Below are 20397 nucleotides of genomic sequence, written 5' to 3'. Positions count from 1 at the left end.
AGACGCGTTATACTCCAATTTATATTTCTGTGGATCGAATGACTGTGGACAGGCTGAGATGAGGATTTTATTATCTACCGCCTCGCTCCCTCTTTCATTTTTTTCCTCCCTCAGTCGTGGGCCACAGTGTTTTCAACCGCCCTAAGTGCGCCCTGGGAATAAACCTCCTGATATTAGACCAATTTCCACAGCAGGAATCCATCTTGTGCAGTCTCAGCGTGTCACATTTGCTGCTCCCTTCATAAACAACGACCCGGGGCAGTACGTGTTATTCTCCCTGCGCCGTGCTTAACTCTTAGCAATGTGTTTACCAAAAGACACCGTGCAATCACTCCGTACACCCTCTCTGCACATTAGATTATTGTTTATTGTATGTAGGGGAATTCACAACATTAGGTAAATACACGCAATGACTGTTTTCAATATTGCAATGGAGAAAAAAAAAGCTACTTTGGATACAGTGTTTTATTCACCACTGTAAAGGCTCAGTTTATTCCGTGTTTTCATAAATAGTACAACAGTAAAATTGGGAGTAAAAGGTCCTACATTCATGACTGAAATATAAACCGCCTGACCAAAGAGAAAGTAACTCGCTTAAAATAGGAGGTTGGATGGCATTTAGAGTTGATAACAGCACACATTCGCTGTGGCACTGTTTCAATAAGCTTCTGCAATAAGATCTTGAATTGATGATGGGAGAGTCAGACCACTGTACAAAGCTTTCTCCTGCACATCACAAAGATTCTCTATGTGGTTAAGATCTGAACTCTGCAGAGGGGACCAATCCATGTGTGAAAATCCTCTCTCTCTTTAACAATGTGAGCCCAGTGAATCCTGGCATTGTCATCTTGGAATATGCCATATGGGAAGAAAAAAATCCATTGATGGTATAACTTGTGCCTGGTGCATGGGGTGTGTAGGCTTCTAGTGAACTGAGATTTTCCGACGATGATGGGAGCACCGCTGACATTCATTTCCTCGCTTACATCGCGCTGCCTTGTGTTCTTCCTTAAGCAGTACATGCTCTCAAACTTAAAACCCCCATTGTAACCCCATCGCAAGCTAAAAAATGCTGTGGATCGGCCCTCGCTTGGCCATTAACGCGAAACAAAACAAATGCACATATTCACCCCACACTTCCCGACAACCCCTCTCCCTCGCCCCTCCCCGCCGCGGAGTCTGGTTGGAGGAAAAAGCCTTTCTCCACCCCAGTACTTCCCACTTACATGTGCTAAGTCTAGGAGCTGCAAGAGCACAAAGTGTGCTATTACTCAGCGCACAATGTTACGCTATAGTCTGCGTTTTGAAACACAAGATCAGGCCCATAGTGTTTTTGAACCTAGACCTGACCAACTACAGCAACCCCAGATCAGAACAGTGAGTCTAATCCAGGTGGTGACTTTATTTTTGGTCAGGCAGTGCACAAAACTTCTCAAAGTGCTCAGTCACTCCCTTCTCTAGCTTCTATTATAGCCACATGTGCCCTCGGTAGACTCATAGAGGTGAGGCTGCCCATCTTCCAAACTAATGGCCTCTCTCACGCAACACATTCACACATAGGCAAGGTGGATGATGTGTCTTGCCCAAGGACGGAACAGGATTTTTAATGCATATCTATGAATCCGTGACAAATGCTGGAACCATAGAGCCCATGTCATTTCTAAATACTTATATAACAACCACGACTAAGCAATGTCAAAAACCAAACGGGTCTAAAGTAAAATCCCTGCCAAACTTAGACAAGAATAAGCAAAACCAGACCAAATTCTGCTCACTCTGTCATCATGTCATCATTAATTCAAGAGAAAGTATTGTTTATCTGATTAACATTCTCGCTGTACTCTCCCAGTGATATTGCTTTTGCCAATATTGCAAGAGTAATACTTTTGCGATCTATTGTGCAGGCCCGTTGTAAAATGCCGTATTCATTTCCTTCTTCCCCTGAGTACGTTTGACAGCTCTGATCTCGGCCTTCGCATTGACACCTGAGCCACAGACCTGTACAAAGACATTTCTCACTTGCATCATGAGTTAAATAAGTGTCAGCTCCACTTTCTCTCTCTCCTCAGGTTTTTTTTTTTCCATATATGTCTTTCCTTTTTCCTGGAGCGACACACACTGCAGCAGTCTCTCTCTCTCTCTCCGCTGCCGACAGGAGGTGGGAGGTGTCGAGACGGGGGTCCTGACACACTTACAAAGACCGCTGTTTTGTAGATGTATAGAGGAAAAATAGCTTAGTGTAGAGAAATACACAAGCTGGCAGCAATCTCGCAGGCAGAAAAACATAGATTTGTGCTATTCCATTTATCAAAGGCTCTTGAGCAGTCATCTGTACTCTTTAGTTGGATTTCTGGATGTTTTGCCTTTCATCCGAGGAGCTTCGTCAGCAACACTGATGATCTCTGGCAGCAGGTGAATCTTTTAAGACAAGTGGGAGGGGTTTAATTGAACCAGTGCCACCTATCATAGCTCTAAAAAATACTCTTAACCTAAAGAAAACCTTTATTATAGTGAGTTTCAGAATCACTAACCCTGAAAATAAAGGTTTGCATTTAAAGCAGAACTAAGTAACTTGTTTACCGTAACAAATCCTTTCCGTAGTCCCTCTGGGAGTAATACAAGTGTTGATGGGGTGATTGGGGATCCAGAAAACCATGCTCGCAACTTCCCCTGCTCCGACCCAGAGGTACAATACACACTAATAGATTTACGATGAAGAAGCTAACAGGCTAATGGGCAAAGCTAACTGTGGGCTAGCGCCACTTAAACAGTGTTTACAGCCAGGTTTGAGTGGAAAAAAATGTTCTCCATTGTAATTGGATGTACAATATCCCTCTCTCCCTTTGTCTTTTCTGTCTGCAGAGTATTTACTATCACGGACAGTTAATGAGTAAAAAAAACATGGCACGACACCTGCAGTGGCACCTGCTTTAAACAGGTTGCTAGTAGTTTTTTTAGCATTGTATAAGCGGTCGTCACTCAAATACACACAAATGCCTCAAAACACAACTCCACTACAGTGTAACATGGTAAAAAGCAACAGAATTTTGCATATTACTATACTATTAGTATAAGATGAGAGTTCACAAAAGTGCACAGGGGCAAAAAGTGACCAAATAAATGTTGACAATAATGTGGTGTTTTTATATTCATCCGAAAGAATTGCTTGCACCCAAAATGCCACGTTGAAGTGCAGGAAATTGTAAAAAGAGAGTGTTTTCTCCCACAAATGCAAAGTGCTCTACAAATAGATCAGCAGGTGAATGACTTTGATTGAAAGCTATAATGACCCTTGTATTACTTAAAATGAAGTTAGTATTTTAAAGTAACTATACAGCTATTTCCTGGGGTTTAAAAGCCTGTTATTACATGTCTGGAAAGCACACTTCACATTCTTGCGTCTATAACTGGATGTCCTTACCTCTCGCATATGATTTTGCTGCTCTGTGACGCAGGCTGCACATTGTTGCTGCTGTATAGTCGGAACGGGTCCATTTGAAACGTAACAATAAGCCGGGGGATGATGTCCTCTTGGAGCCATTATTATTCATATCTACCTGCTGCTCGAGCCTCTTTCAATTTCCCTGGTTTTACAGCGAGTGGCTGTACAGTATAGGCCCCAGAATAAAGGTCTTAAAAGATACTCCACTTCCTGGCACTCCATTAATATTCTCCATACGCCGCTGCACTCCTCGCTTCCTCCTCCACCTCTGCCTTTACATCTCATCTTATATTTCCGCCTCCCCCCATCAAAACTCGCAACCCCGTCTTTCCTTTACGTTTTTTTTTTTTCTCATAACTTTTTCTCTTCTTTCTCCGGGGGAAGTGGCACAGAATCCCTTTAAGTGATGCGATCTATTTATCATATCTATCTTTTACAGTACCTGTGCTATGGTGAAAGACATAGAAGAGACACTGCAGTATTCACAGGCTGCACATTGTTAAGGAAAAAAAAAGCTTCTGATAAAAAGGCAGCTGTTGGATCCATAATTCCACTGTAAAAATCATATATTGCTGACAGTAAAGCAGAGCATACCGGGTCTTTACAGCAAAGTCATGGCAGGGTAATAGCACTAACCGTGTATTTATGGTGATTATTCATGGAAAGGTATTTGTCAAACTGCTTTATGTTGTGGTAACATGATTAATCATAATTTGATGTTTACCAAACTTTGCCAACAAGCCATTTGTTTCCATCCGGTTGCCGTGTTATTACTTTTTACAGTAAACTGCTCCGTAAACCATTTTAAAAGCTTATTAGGAAACCACAAGCCACATTGCAGGAAAGAATGTTGTTAATTCACAGCTATCCTTCTTTTATACTGTAAATTTCAAGCTGGAATAATGCCTGAACAGCAATACAAAGCATTTCTCTTTGAAATACCATCAGAACTTTAAAATTACATCATTTTTGCAGGTAAAATTGTTTATGTTTTCAATGTTGTGAGTGGATTGTCCAGATTAAGGGGAGACTCTTTGAGCTAAATTGGTCTCTTAAAGGAACAGGCCACCGTTTTTTGCAAACTGAGTTACGTTCTTATCAGAGCTTAGACGAGTTGATGCGTAACTGTCTGGTGTTTACGTGTGTGCTCAGTCACGCAAAAACACTGAACCTCTCCTGCTCTCCTCTATGGGGCCAAACGGGGGTGAAGTTAGAACCGACCAAGCTCTTTCACGTTTCCCCTATTTAAATACAGTTACGCAAGTACTTACACGATCCAAGTATAGTTACACAAAATAAAACATGTTGATTTTCTAAGTGGATAAAAAGGGGTACTATATTGTAAGGCGTAATAACACCTTAGGAGCACTTTGACGTCCACGCAGTAATATCTTGGACATTCAAGTGCTTGGAAAATCAACATGTTTAATTTTGTGTAACTATACTTTGATCGTGTAACTACTCACGTAACCATATTTAAATAGGGTGAAGAAGAGCTTGGTCGCTTCTAACTTCACCCCCATTTTGGTCCATGAGGAGAGGAGGAGAGGCTAAATGCTAACAACATGTTTGTGTTTTTGCGTGACTCCACATCACATTGCGTTCACTCCACATCAGCAGCACCTACAGACTTCAAACTATCCAGTTTAAGACTGAACAATATTTGGGCTTTTATAGAGGGTTGTTTTAATACCTAATTCCAAGCCTGATTTATTCCGTTTTGAACGTTTAAAAAGGCATAAAAGGCCTTATTTCTATATGAAAACATAAAATGACAAAAAACTTGCAATACATTTTTTCCTCCACTAATCAATAGCAAAAGGTTCAAATTGATGCCTCTAAATTTAAAACGTTTCCTTATTCACCTGTAGTGTCTCGCCTCAAGTTAAACGCATTCCTTTCATGCTTGATGTCAAATATGTCCATAGTTTTTGTCGCCAAATTTCCCAACCACAACTGAAAGTATTAGTATAATTTGGAGATTTACTTTTAATGATGAGTCAAAAGCATCTCAAACCAGCCAACCGTACAACCGTGCTCTCTTTGGATGGCTATAAATTAAAAGGAGACGTGACGCGAGGAGCCCACTCTGAACGCCTACGCTCAGCACTGCGGTGGAGCGCAGCGGTCCACTGGGACACCCCCATTGACTCCATACACGGTGAGAGAGGAGCGGAACACAAGGCTGGGCAAAAAAAAAAAAACACTTCAAATAACGGCACAGCCAGAAGACACAGGCCACACAAACAAACAGGGATATTTACTAAAGATAACTGCAAATAGAAAACAAGAAAGATGCCAAGGAAACACCTGGGTCATGCATAATAGATAAATAGATGAGAGCATTCAGATTCACTAATTGGATCTGAATACATCTAGAAACCTGTCCATCTGAATCTACATATCTACACATCTAATATATGGTATAATACACGTTATCAAAGACTATAGTGTTCAGGGCGTAAACTTGGATATTCCAGAATCCAGAAAGTATACCTTTGCCCAATCAGAGGTGAGGTCTCAGAGAATAAGGTGTGATATCTTTTGATTCACACGATTTTCACGAAGGTCGAACAGGTGCATAATAGCCAGGAACAGTAGAAAAAGAATATGTTGCTGTGGTGTTGCTGAAGTCACACTTTTGCAGATTGACTGACGTTTTGTTTGCTTCTTAGTTTGTGACATATTAAATGAATGAAGACTTTTGAAGGAAAGAAAAAAAAGAAAACCTTTAGTTAACATGAAGGGTCCCGGAATTTCTCTTTTTTTAGAGCTTGTTTTCTTTGCTCACAAAGAAAACAAGCTTTGGATTGGTCGCCAAAGTCATTTTTGATTTGGCTAGAGGCTGACAAGATGTTACAGGATGTACGTTAAAGGTCGCATGGGGTTCCAAGACAGGGGGTAGACCAGAAGATCCCACCAAACACTGTACAGGAGCAAATGTCAGTGGATTCAACATTTGAGAGATGAGCTTCCTTAAACCATATATCTTTTCCATTGTGAACCTCCTCATGAAAAGGTCTTCACTTTACAAATGTATTTTACTCACTTCTTTAGCGTATTTTGGGTAAATGTGCTACAATGACGCAAACCCCGGACAGAGCCTAGTCAGGATGCGATGTGTTGCATTATTCATAGCCCCGCCGATTAACAAGCAACTCTCCACAGTGCACCCCGCCCCGAGCAGCTGGGTTAGACCCAACCCCTTGCGACCTGTAACGTACATCATGTAAAATTAATGAGCTCGCACACACCAAATCACAAACATCTTTTCAGCCCGAAGCCAAATCAAAAACGACTTTGGCGACCAATCCGGTTGCTAATGCGAGCAAAGAGAACCGCGCTCTGAAATGACCAAAAAGAGCGCGCCATTACTGGACTTTTCACTAACCATGCACCGCAGGTAATACAAAGCAGGGCGGACAGACAAAGGGATGAAAACAGCTTAAATGCCACCTAATAGCGGCTGGACTAGCACCGGGAGAGTGAGAACGCGCAGCAGGACATTGATATTCAGCACACCCACACACAGCATGGCCACAGCCTGTCTCTGTGGCTCCCAGTTCTGCGCTGGTCTAGACTCTGGCCCATTTCACAGCACAAAGGAAACCTCTAACCAGCGATTTACAAGGGGGAGTGCTAACAATAACAACTAAACGACGGGGTATGGACTGGCGTATAGCAATTGTGTTGGACGCGCTGGTCTTTTTTTTACGCCGTTTTAAATATGGCATTATGTACAGATGCAAAAACTCACGCATTGTTTCATCTCAACAACCGTCAAGAGGTAGACCAGCTGCAGCTCTATTCAATTTGTCTCCCTTGGCTTCTCCGTTGCAGGGCTGCTACGCCATATCCATTGCATACACTGACACAACGGATGCCCTCAATTTCGCAAACATATTGAGACAGGAGAAGGAAACAGATTTGGTGCAGAACAATGATCGGACTAGGAATCTTTATGCATAACCCCCACTGACGCTCAAATCCACACCTGAAAATACATTCAAGATTTGAACTGGGCAGTCACAAGTTCCTTTCACCTTTACTAATTTGGAAAAAAACAAAAGCACGTCTCGGAGAAAGCCGGCATTTCCAGAGGCAGGACATTCGGACCAGTCAGAAAGATCGAGACAGCAACAGGTCTAGACTGTGGCCCAATCAGTTGCAGCACAAAGAACGTGCATCAGCGTATACGTGCTAACCCAATGGCATATAATGAATGTGTTGCTCACAAATCAGCGTGGTGAGAACACAACACAGATGCCTGTTGTACATAGCCCTCAGCTACACTGGGAACAGCTGAACAACCACAGTAATGCCCTAACAAACAAGACTGCAGCCCACTGGAGCCGAGCCAAAAGAGAGTTTTATACGCAGACAGGTACAGCCGGCTTTGATATGGTGCACAGTCTCATGTTTATAGCGGACATATCCTTGCATAATTGTGACGTGTGCACCTGCTTTTGGGCACCTCCACATGAATATTTCACATTATATAACTTAAATCACTGTATGCAGGAGACACTTGATGAGTAAGGACTGCTCTTTCACGGCACTCGGGTCCGGTGGTGTTTTTATGGGCTTTGAACAATCAGATGTGGTTCTATCTATCATGCAACAAAGTCAAGCAGTAAAATAAGAAATGACCAAATTAAACTGGGTTAAGGCCTGTCACGATGACAAATTTGAAGTTCGATATATTGAGGCAGGAAAGTATCGCGATAAACGATATTATTGACTCTGACGATACTGGATACTGTCAACTCTCAGGCACAAAAATGACAGCAAATACCACACAAGCGGCAATAAACATGAACTATAGAGTACCTCAATTTGCTTCAGTTAGAAGTTAAAGTTTTACAAAGAAAAAATAAGGGGGGTGATAATAAATGTACAGACGCTAAATATTGAGCCCAAAAATGTATCGTTTATCTGTTATTTAGGGCTGTCACGATAAATACTATATCAACTTGTCGTTCAATAAAAAATAGATAAACAAAATTGAGTTTCATAATATTTCATGTTTACTGAACGATAAGTCGATATAGTAAATATTGTGCCAGTCCAAGTTTGGGACTAGGAAAACAATTATTTCAACTATATTGTCAGAATGAAACAAATAATGCTTGAAAACTGTCAGAATCAGTGCACCAAGTATATAATAAATGTCACAACGGATGATATTTATTTGTTTGTCGGTGCGTACATTTAATTTGCCAATAACAGTCAAGTATTTGGAAATGCAGTCACAACAAGCAGTTCTCAAACCCGCCTTGCCCCTACTCCAGACTGTTACAAATGCTCATATAACTCTGTAATGGCACCAGCCCTGATCTGATATTAGCCAGTGGCGCTGAGAAACTCCCCCCCACAGACAGTGGGTAGAGTGAAACCGGTCACACATTGTCCATATAAATCAATGGGCGAGAACCCCGGGAAGCACAGAGATGCGTGAGCGAGAGCGGAGAGGCATGATTATGCGTGTGCCGTAGCTCATGTATTAACCATAGCCGAATTTACACATCAAGGCGGCAAATGAATTTCGAAATAGATTTTTGATGCCGACCAACACGAGACCTGATTAAATGATGAAGTTGAAGATATGGAAACAAGAAAAGAGCGAGACGCGGCTTACACAGTTCTGCTATGATCCCATGACTTTGTATTGTCTTTGATACAGACTGTGGATAACGGGAACATTTTCTCAAGCATTTCTCAGCGACTTAAGTGGTGTCTTTCTTTCTTCTGTAAATGTAGCAGCCTTGGTAGAATTTGTGATTACTTACTGCTTTCTGTCATTCCACTTAGAACTTAGAGCAGTGTTTAAGACTTTGACAGAGGTGAGTATTAACAATGGACTGGACAATATGAGGGAAAAATACAATAGTCTTTTTGATAAAGAATTGATTCAATGCAAACTTGAATCGTTTTGTCACTGAAGTAAATGTTTTACTCAACTGAAGTTATACGACAAAGTGACACTCAGGTAAAGTGAAAAGTACTGTCATAAAAGAACTCTAAGAAGTCAGATTTTTCAAAAAGCCTAAGTAAAAGCACGTTTTGCCGCCTCTTGGTATCATTTTTGTAAGAGCAGTTTCCCTTGAAGATGTTCGGGTTTCCCTGTCCTCCTATCAATACAATAAAAATCTGCGGAGATCTGTGGAGATGACAGTGGATTGTGCTCATGGGTCACATTACTTTTATTCCGTCTGGATGTTCGGAGAATTAGAGCGATTTCAATTTTCTTCAAATATTCTCATTACGACAACGACAGCTGCCGAAGGGTCCAGGGCCTCAGCTTCGTAATTACATCTTCAATCGGAAAAATCTCACGTCTAACGGATGACCTAATTATTGCCCAGGCCACATTAGAAAGTCACTTGAAATGGGGGACTCGAGCCAAGACGTCCACTTGTTGCTCACTATAATATGTACACCATAGTTTTATTTCGTTTTTTAGTCTGGCTTTTGGACAAATATGAGAATCTCTAATGTGTAATTATAAAATATGCATTAAGATGTAAACAAGTTTTTCTTCACACTCACTTCTAACCACCATATTAATCCTTAAAGATCTTAATGTGTTTTGTTTACAATTAATGAGGGAGTGTGTTAGCTGTGATCCAAACGCGTAACCTTGTAGCCAGTATATATCGGACATTCAAATAACAAGTTGAGTTTTCCATTTAAATTGAAGCAAGACATATACATCAACTCTTATAAAAAATAAAAAAAATTGCAATCAATGCCAGAAATCACAGCACTGTAGTTGTAGAGAAGGGACCATTTGACCAGGCCCCCAAGGTATTTTTCACATTTAATACAGTATAGATCAGGGTCATGTGATTTTAAGTGACTTGTCGCACGGCAGTGACTGAATTGAAGTGCTGCATCATGGTGACCGCTAAGAAAAGGAAGGCGGATCTTTAAGGCCGCGTATTCCAGGAAAAATTGACAAATGTTTTCTTCTTTGTCGAAGTGACAGGCAAGCCAGCGTGCCTAGTATGTGGCGAAGGGCTGGCAGTGATGAAGAAGGCAAATCTCAAGCGCCATTACACCTTAGAACATAATGCGTTTGGATCAAATGAATGCTCTTCGCTGGAGTTTGGGTGCCCAGCAAGCAGCGTTCATAAGACTGATCCAAACTTGGAAAACCAGCTTCGAGTAGCATCATCATCAGACGCCTCAACAAAGATAAACAATTCCATCCATCGCATTATGAGTCTGACATGCAGAAATGATGATCCTCCATACTAGGGCTGTGCAATTAATCAAAATTCGATTACAATTTCGATTATTACACTAAACGATTACAAAACTAGCATAATCGGAATTTTAGCATTTTTTTTGTTTGTTTTTTTGTTTTTTTGCAAAGCAGACTTGCATTATTTCATGGCACTGGGATTGTTTTCCCCTCGCATTTCAGGTGCCATGGCTGATGCTTTTGCCTGACATAAAAACAAACAGTGCTGTGTGATGATGTCATCAGGCCACGCTGCTCAGTTTACTTGCACAGGTGTGAGGACTGGCCAGCAGGGGGCAGGTGTGAAACAGAGACCTCTCATATTTGAAATCATTTGTACTTTTATGACTGTTCAGAAAACAGAAAATATTCAGCATAGTTGTTTTAATTAATAAATATATAAATAAAATAAAGACTTGTTTAAACGCAACAAATAATCGTTTGAATAATCGTGATTTCAATTATGACAAAAATAATCATGATTATTAATTTTTCAATAATCGAGCAGCCCTACTCCATACTATCCCTACCTCAATGTTGTTAGAATGTGTGTTGCTAAATTGTAAGGCCCTTGGGAGTAGTTTATAAGAATTTATTTGGCCTTTGATGTGAAAAAGGTTCCCCACCCCTGCTGTAGATTCTGCTAAGCACTCGGAGCAGTGGGAGGCCGAGTGTCACTTTAAGACCAGAGTCAGAACAAGATACAACAGGACACCAAAACCTGTGTCCACTCTGAGCCACTGATAAGTCTGAAAGCTCTGAAGCAGCCTTCCGCATCAGCAACAAAAATAATCATTTTGACCAACTGCGATATCGTTTTCAGCTCTGTGTAGCATAACAAGGACCATTTCCCAAATCATCAGGCGTCTTCAGGATGCTGTGACCGTCCACCTATCGCCAGCTTTGATCTCTCCCTCCACGGCAGCCTTTTCCATCATCGCTGCAATATAATTTCCCAGTGGGTAAGGGGCACCACGCAGCACACTCCCAGTCTAATGTACTGTGGCGCGGAAATTCGCAAGTTGGAAAGCACTCTTTGTGGGAGACATTTGCATTCAAATCATTGAGTCTGAAATTGGTTCTACCTGTCTGGGATCGGGACCATCTCCGGTGGGTCTTCAGCGCCAGTTTAGTGCGGTTTTATAACCTCCCAGCACATGGAATGCTAATGGCCTTTGATGCCGTATGAGCACCCAACTATGTTTTTCTTTGGGCACCTGTTAAATAAAGTGGCACTCTCCTCACCTCAGGCAGTGCTCAGATTGGTCCCGGGGCAATTTCCCATCAAAGTCCATGAACGGGCGATAATGACCCGCCAAACCTGCCAATACTTCCATATTAAAGCCGGGCCAGTCGTCTGGAGAAGCCACACACATAAAGAGACCGGAGCCTTCACTGTAGCAGAGTAATAGTCAAAGTTTCTTCAATTTCCCTCTTGGATTGTATATATTAAATATGGGCTTGGAGATATGGCCAAAAGAATTAAATCCATTTTATGGGCAAATTCTCATTTCTCATTTTAACTCACATGAAAAAAAAACACCCTCATACTCCCAAGTACATGTATTATTAAACATTTAGCTTGTGCGCCGGAATGATTAAAGCTTGTTGTGTGTGCTTCTCTGAGGAAACAATCTACTATATCACTGTCAAGCTTCTGTTTGCAAATAAAAATGTAATATTCGTCATCATAATAATTCTTTCTTTGCCATTTATTTGAAGCACACCCGTTTCAAATGAGACACAGCTGTACCTATTGTTCAGAGCAACAGTCACATTTAGGAATCTAAACGTTATTTGTTATACACTGAGCTAAATGACATTAAACATTTACTCTGCGCGAGAGCTGAGCAGTTCGTCACAATTGAATCAGAATTGCTATTTGAATGGCTGCAAATCACAAAGACTGCAAATGATTTCTCTTTTTTACCTTTACAAGGAAAGTTCCACCTGTTTCAGAGAAATCCTGGGCCCAGAGGAGTCTCCCGTTAATATGTTTAAAACGGTACTAAGTAACTCATGCCCCTAGAGGCCATAAGCGCCGTGTCGTAGCATGTTACGGTTTTTTAGTCATTAATTGTCCGTGAGCGTAAACACTACGCTGACAGAAAAGACAAAGGGAGAGAGGGATATTGTACATCCAATTACACAATGGAGATCATTCTTTTCACTCAAACTTGGCTGTAAACACTGCTAAAGTGGCACTAGCCCCCAGTTAGCATTGCCCATTGGCCTGTTAGCTTCTTCTTCGTGATTCCATTAATGTGTATTGGGGCCTCCGGGTTGGAGCAGTGAAAGCTGCAAATGTGCTTTTCTGGCCAAAGACACCGGAGGAGATGAAAGAAACCCCCAATCATCCCATTAACACTTGTATTACCCCCAGAGGGACTACAACAAGGATATATTAAGGTAAACAAGTGACTTAGTACTGCTTTAAAACCTGCAACAAACGTGCTTTAAAATGTAGGTCATTAACGGGTCATTTCTCAGTCTTCTTTCAAATGTTGCTCCCAGACATGTGCATTGTAAACTGAATCTTGACTTTAAAACATACATTGAAAATCTGCATGATATATTTCCTAGACCTTGCTGCCATGTTGTATGCTGTGTTTAATGGTCTCCTATTTACTTACGAAAAGCATTAACTAATCTGATTAAAAATGATGCAAGCCTGGAGGAAACTGTTTAAAATTTGTCTCCAGGAATGAACAATGTACATTTTGTTTAGCCATCTTTAGTCCAACACATTTTTCCCCAACTAAACATTCTGAATCCAATTTTCAGCCTGTGCCTTCTCTCCCGGAGTTACTGCCGCCGCTATAAGCTAAAAGCAGCGTCTTTAGTGCAGATGTATTTACAGCCTCCAGTGAGCGTGACGCCCGCAGCACTGACAGACAAGCTGGTAATAATCAATTCTGAAGCATGCCGGTCCCGGCCAAGACGTGACGGCGAGCTCTCCCCCCCGAATACTCCGTGGCAATTTACTGACACTGTGAAATCAAATTAAAAATGCATTTGGACATTGAACACTGATGCGCCACCATTGATCGCTGCAGAGAAAGCCTCCTCGTGTTGTGTTCTCGCAGGTTCACTTCACCTTTACCCCGCCATATAAAAGCATTGATTTAACCTGCCCACTCTCGGATCCATATTCACCATTAAGCGCCGTTTTCCTCCATCCTTTTATAAATGCGCGTCATAGCTGAAGATGTCTAAAATGACCAACGGAGTGAATCCAATAAGCTTTTAAAGTAAATCTTTGGCATTTTAAGACCTCGCGTTAGGTGTCCACTTATTGGCATCCTTGATCAAACTAATGTGCAGCTTGTCGAGACAGCAACCAGCACTCTAATAATCAAAGGCAACTTGTACAGAGAGGACAGAAAAGCTAATGTGTACATTTATGAGAGGTCAGAACTTCCATAGAGACTTATACAAGTGACGAATAGGCTGCGAATGTTCTCTCCTGAAACTGGAGCTTACGATCTTTATATCCATATGCTAATTTAAAACAAACTTGAAGTAAATATTAGGCTATGTCTTGTCAAAAATTAGGAAACAGCAATACTCAACAGTGTAAGTCTACAATCCACATAACAATGGCACACGATATATTTTGCAAAGAGTGGTTGAAGACACACATCTAAGGCAGTAGAACACGCATTCGGATCACACAACAGATCATGGTGGTGGAAAACCTAACTATACTACTATATATTGTTACTACTATTGGTCATATTAATCTATTCTTCAACAAGGAGGTTTAACTACAAGAGGAGTGGTGTCGTCCATTGCTTATTTAACGCAAGGTTCGGACATGAATCTCATCTTACTGTTTTTCTCAATAAGAGGAGAACAAGTATCTGATTCTCTTCTTACTGCACACCCTGTCTTAATTACAGTACATTACTTCTTGCAACTCATCACAATTCACCTAATGTCCCCTGTCGCCCTCCCCCTTGGGCGTGCCTCTGTTTCAGACAGTGAGTCGTTGGTGTTGCGGTCTTCAGCCCTGTCCACGGAGGAACAGAGGAACCCCGCCTACTGGGATTGGACAAGAAGAACTGAAGCTCCAACAAGAACTGGACGGCCCGTCTGCTGAGGGACCCAGTCACCCTGGGTCTCTATAGCCTGTCTGTCCATGGGAGTGGATCTCTCCCTCTATGGTTCTCCTTGAGGTTTCTTTTATCTCCCATTGGGTTTTTGAGGGTCTAAGGACACGCGGCTCGTCACCACCACCTGCTGCCGATGTGTATTTGGACTTAATGTTTGCCTGGATACTTTATTTATTCATGTTTCCTCCATGTAAGGCGACCTAGAGTGCTTAGAAAAAATGTATGTATTATTGTTATTATTATTACAAGGTTTCTGTAAAACACTATTATGCCTTGAGAAAGGGATAAATGTGAAGCAACACAAAAAAAATCAACAAACTCTCTGCACTCTCTATAGGTACAACCACTGGTGGGTGTGCTCTATCTGTGTTTTTCATTATCATATTCTCTCATTCAGAATAATATATGTGCTGAACTGTAATAATTTACATCTGGTGATAGTAAATACCACATGTGTATAGGCTAAGTGTGTCCTTTGGAGATACAATACAGGTGAAAACATAATGTTATGAGCATATTTACTGAATAATCTTGATGCTGGCGTGAGTTTCTTTTTGACCTAAAAGTAAATTTGATTTACTTTTGGTGAAACTTGGTTTCAGAACCGAACACTGGGAACTAAAGGTGCAAGTGCAAACTGCAGGTACAGAGTAATCATCCAGTAAACAGAGATTGTCATGTATGTGCCCTGCCCCTGTGTTGAGTTGTGTATGGAGCAGTTGTTTTTGAGCTCCGGTCCACGCGGATAACCCAGCCTGTGTCTGCATTAGCACGGATCAGCTCCTGAGGGCCTGTTGCTGAGAGCAGCCGCCTCAGAGCTAAATCATTCACCTCTACATCCGCTCACACACGCTCTGCTCACCCCGTCTGACTCCAGCCAACTCCATCAATCTTCTCTGTTCTAAACATCTCCACTGTTCCTCACAATCTCTGCATTACGCCCACTTCCAAACTCCCACAAAACCACTTTTCTATTGTCTGCTTCCTCCATATCCATCCGTCACTGGGCTTTTTTCATCTTCTCTGTCTCAAGAAGTGTTGGAATGCAGCTAAATAGTCCCAAACTTGTCCCTGTGGGGTGTGAGGAGTGGCGTGGCCCGCAGGGAGCTGCACACCAGAGCAGAGAAAGCTGCAGTAGTTAATGAGGCGCTTGAGTAAGACGCACCTTGACTCCACATTGATCACAGGCCCCCGTTCCTACACTCTCTGGAAGCCATTTGTCAAGGTGATAATTTATTTGGCTGCAGTGAAATAGTGCACAGCTTTTTCTTCATGTGGCCCAGAGCCTGACAAACACCATTTGAGGTTGATATCAGGAATATAATGTGTAACATGAAGCACAAAGCTGTAAGATACACAGGCTGAGCCAGGAACAATAACAGAGCGCTTTGATCTGCACCACCGAGATTTCACTGAAAGACAGGGCAGATTCTGCCCGAACAGAGAGTGTGCTTAATGACAGGCATTAGAGCAGACGTGTGAAAGAGGGAGGAGCTGAGACAGAAGCAGTTGTTTTAATCGTGCACTGCCCAATTATTGCACTGTGTCATTTGTGACCAACAAGGCCAGGCCCCTGCTGGAGGCCAACAGGAGCACAGTCGTGTGCTGGAGGTGCCACCTCCGCAGCTCTACACAAGATGCTGCACATCTCCACTAATTGGCAGATGGCCTCAGATCCAGATGATTTAATGGCCTGCGTGTGTGTTTTTTCTGCCACAGTCAGCCATTAGCAGGGACATCTGTAGCGACTTGGCCAGGCGCACTGCTGAGAGAGGAGGCTAGCAACACTTTCTAATAGGGCGCATACGGTCATGACGGACTCGGGCGGTAATCAAAGCACTCGCTGCTATTTCTTGAGGTCATGATCATAGAGACGCCTTGTTTTAAATGAGCCACAGAAAAATCCATAACATATCCCAGTGTGATGTTGTTTACCTCTGAAAGGATCAAATACGCTGTGGTATCAGAATCAGCTGTGTCACAGACCCTTTTGACCCCGATGCTGAAGAAAGTCTTTAGAACTGAGTGCGATAAAGTCATTTCAGCTTCGGCAGAACAGCTTTGCGTACAAGTGATTTTGTTTCTGCAGCTGTGGCGCGGCCATCTGCGCTGACTTCTGCTCTCAGGGTGACACAGAAGGCCCTTGAGGAGCTTCTGTGTGTGTCCTAGAGGGCCTATCTCACCGGTCTGGAGACTAGTTGGCAACCTGTTGGCGACTCGAGTCGCCGCTGGCCACAGAGATAAGGCGTGTCGCCAAGGAGTCGCGGCAAAAAGGAACAGGTTCGATTTCAGCTCAGCCTTTTCAAGCCTCTGTTTAGTCTCAAGCATTTGTACCGACACTATTTGTTGTCCGCAACCTGTGAGACGTTTTTGTGACGTCCCTACAACGTCTCCGAGACCTGTCAGATACCAAAGAGATCTTAAAGAGACATAAGGGTGACATCGCGGCAGTCGCAGGGACGTCTCCTCTGGTGAAATAGACCCTTAAGACTGGACTGAGTGTGGGGCGGGTCGCCAGGGTGAGCAGGGCCCTCTGCATCAGACACTGTGGACTTAAACACAAGCAGTTTGGGCCTGATGGGCATCAGTATTCAGCCTATGCCTTAGGAATTGTCTGCTACCTGCAAACTGGGTCAATTTCTGCATTATTTTAGAGATTTTTGGCAGAGTGTAAAGTGGTGGTTTTGCACACACAGCCTTGAGACCCACACCTGCTCTTTGTCTCCCTCCCTCGTTATCACTTTACTCTGAATTCATTAATAACAGGCCATATCCGTCATGTTAACACATAAATGTCATTATAACACATAAATGTCATTATTAATCCACAAATGTGCTAACTCTGTAATGAATGACAATATGAGCAACAGCAATCCAGCTGTGAGAGTCACTTTAGACAAAGTGCACATCAATAGACTAATTAAAACTGATAGATAGTGGACCAATAGTGTGTCTGACATTTGAAGTGTGATTTTTTGGGCCTACCTCAGTAAATAGTGCCTTTTGTCACTCAGACAGGCCTCCCTGTTGCCAGAAATCTCCAACAGTTTTCAATGTGACATTCACATTAACATTAATGAGGAAGTGACTGCTGCAGCGCCTCCTTGACTGTTTCCATCCAGAGTCCAGGCTCAATGTTTAACTTGTGGAAAAATCATCAAATATTTGAATTACCCGCACAGGCTCAGCCACATGCATTTCAATAACTTCCACACAATTTCTAATCATCCTCCGTTTGTATGAGCGCTTCGTGGGAGGTGAATGAGCGACCGAGAGCAGATGTGGGACAGTAATGAGATGCAGAAAAGGGAGAATTGAGGGGGACAGGCCCGCCGCAGAAAAATAGGAGAAGGGTAGAAAATAACCAAGATCAGATAGAGAGTGGAGATAGCAGTGCGTCTATGAGGTGAATACAAATGGACAGTGCACTGAGCTGGAGGAGGGGATCGGCGAGGGCTGGAGCGAGATAAAAGAAAGTGAGAAAGATACATTCACTGTTGCTTAATGAGAAGACAAAGGCACAGAGATCCACTTCGATCCATGCCCCACAATGAGCCGCCTTTAGGCGCACAGCCGCGGGGAGCTTTACCTGAGACACCTCAACAGCCTGCATTACCATAGACTGACAGTGAGTGAGATTTACAGAGCCATGTAGATTTATGAAACTTTGAGAGCGCCGGTGAAATATGTATAAGTCTCGAGCGGTTGGCAAGTGAGACGACAGACAGCGCCAAACTAAAAGCGGGGCAAATGAAATGACGGTGGCTTTAAATGAGTCAACTTTAGTCAGATGCCGTATGGACGTAGTAGTCCGACTATGGCAGGAGAGGCAATCAAATATTTATACAGTAAGCACTCAGCAGCAAGGGTAAAACAAGGAACAGGGAGTTTCCATTGAGATGCATTATTTCTAATTCAGACAATGTAAGTAAACAGTGTAAGACCATTTAAAGTGCCATCTAGTGAACTTGGTGCACTGGCTTTTCTTATGGAGAAATGCAATGTTGTTTTAGGGTTAAATTTGGAGAACACTAGTATTATGGAGCCAGATATAAAGACAACTATGACCTATTTTCGTATAAGGTTTCTTCAAGGTTAAAAAAAAAAGTGGGGAAAAGATGGCAAGGCTATTTTAAAATGGTAACAATGAACAACATAAAAAGATAGGTCTGTTACGAGATTAAAGGCATTTAGCACGTGCGTGGCATAGAAAAATACAGCTTTCCAGGTGGCTTGTCTTGACATATAATGCTTCACATCTCTTTGTCTTTTACAACTTAAAAGCACACCGAGCAAAGCGCATCACGGAGTCAGCAGACGCACAGAAGCTACGACATTACGGTACTCACAGGAGGTTTGAGCTGTTCCAGTACACCGCATGCCGGTCGTTGGCTCTGGACAGGTGCAAGTTTGTAAGGACTAGCGTGAAGAGGCTGAGGGAGACCGCAGCTCGAGCCATAATCCCGCCGGGGTGCGTGAAAACAGAAGAGGCAGCAGCACCTGGATCCCCGTTATTTTTCTTTTTTCTCTTCTCTACCGCGTTCCCTCTCGTGCGTAAAACTGTCCCGGTACCGCTTGCTCAGGCTACAACATCCCCCGGTCGTGGAAAAAAAAAAAAGTCAAATTAAGTGCCTTTGGTTGAACTGGGTCGACTTAACAGCAGCCTACGTGTTCTTCAACTTCAATCCCATCGCGCCAAGACCCATTTGTGTCCATGTAACAAGACAAGCGGAATCAGCGTCACTTTAAATCAGTCTTGTTTGGCGCGACGCAACAATCTCGTAAGGCAACGTATGGTTTTTTGTTTGGGTTTTTTTCTCCCTCCCCACACGTGAGGTTTGGTGTGTGAAGAATCTGGATAAGAAAGCGGCGAAAGTGTCGTCCAAGTGGCTGGAGGTGTGAGTGTGCACCTGCCGCCGTCCCCCCTGTTCGCGCGAGCAGCAGCAGCAGCAGCAGCGGACACCCCTCGCACACGCTCCACGCTTGCAAACCCGCCCTCTGACGGACGAGGCGCACACGCAGGTCCGGAGAGTACCCCGCCCCCTCCGAGGAGTCAGGGAGCCCCCCACAACAACAAAGCCAGTGGAGGCAGAGGATCGGCGTATGCTGTGCCGCTGCAATAACAGACACTAGACTAGAGCTAAGTGTAGCCTATAATAGAACATATTATAGACTCCTTTACTCCTTTACAATATGTCCCATTTCTCACTTTTGAAAAATGATCCAGCGTAAATGTCATTCTGGCACCGGTTCAATAATAATAATAAAAAAATAAGATCGGAAAAGGCCAAACTGTAAAATTAAAAACATATATTTGACAGCTGCGATGTGAGTGCGTGCAGGCTGTTTCTGAACTATTGATTCTGCGTAGGCTCTCAGTCGTACAGGAGTCGTACATCTTCAGTGATGGTTCTTGAGTCATCTTCCGTACTCTGTAGTTGAAGGGTCGAACGTTTCGCCTCTCATCCGCAAGGCTTCGACAGCGTGCCGTAGAGGGGAGGGACTGAGCCAAGCTGAACTCCTCCCTGTGGTCTTTATCTGGGCTGCGAGCTGAGCTGAGCCTTCACGCGCTGACAAAGCCTTTTGGATGAGAG

At 42.9% G+C, this 20397-nt stretch overlaps 1 protein-coding gene across 1 annotated transcript in view; it reads right to left on the bottom strand.

Moving 5' to 3' along the window:
• Positions 1–19812, bottom strand: part of efna3a (ephrin-A3a) — a 123849-nt gene extending 104037 nt beyond the window's left edge. The window contains exon 1 of the mRNA XM_079571063.1: positions 19153–19812. Coding sequence (XP_079427189.1) covers positions 19153–19262 — 110 coding nt within the window. The 5' untranslated portion in view covers positions 19263–19812. The remainder of the gene's footprint in view (positions 1–19152) is intronic.
• Positions 19813–20397: the final 585 nt, after the last annotated feature.

Source organism: Gobius niger (genome assembly GCF_951799975.1).
Source record: "Gobius niger genome assembly, chromosome: 14".
NCBI classification, from domain to species: Eukaryota; Metazoa; Chordata; class Actinopteri; order Gobiiformes; family Gobiidae; genus Gobius; species Gobius niger.
Note: the sequence above shows the minus strand (reverse complement) of the source record. Positions and strands in the feature narration are given on the sequence as shown.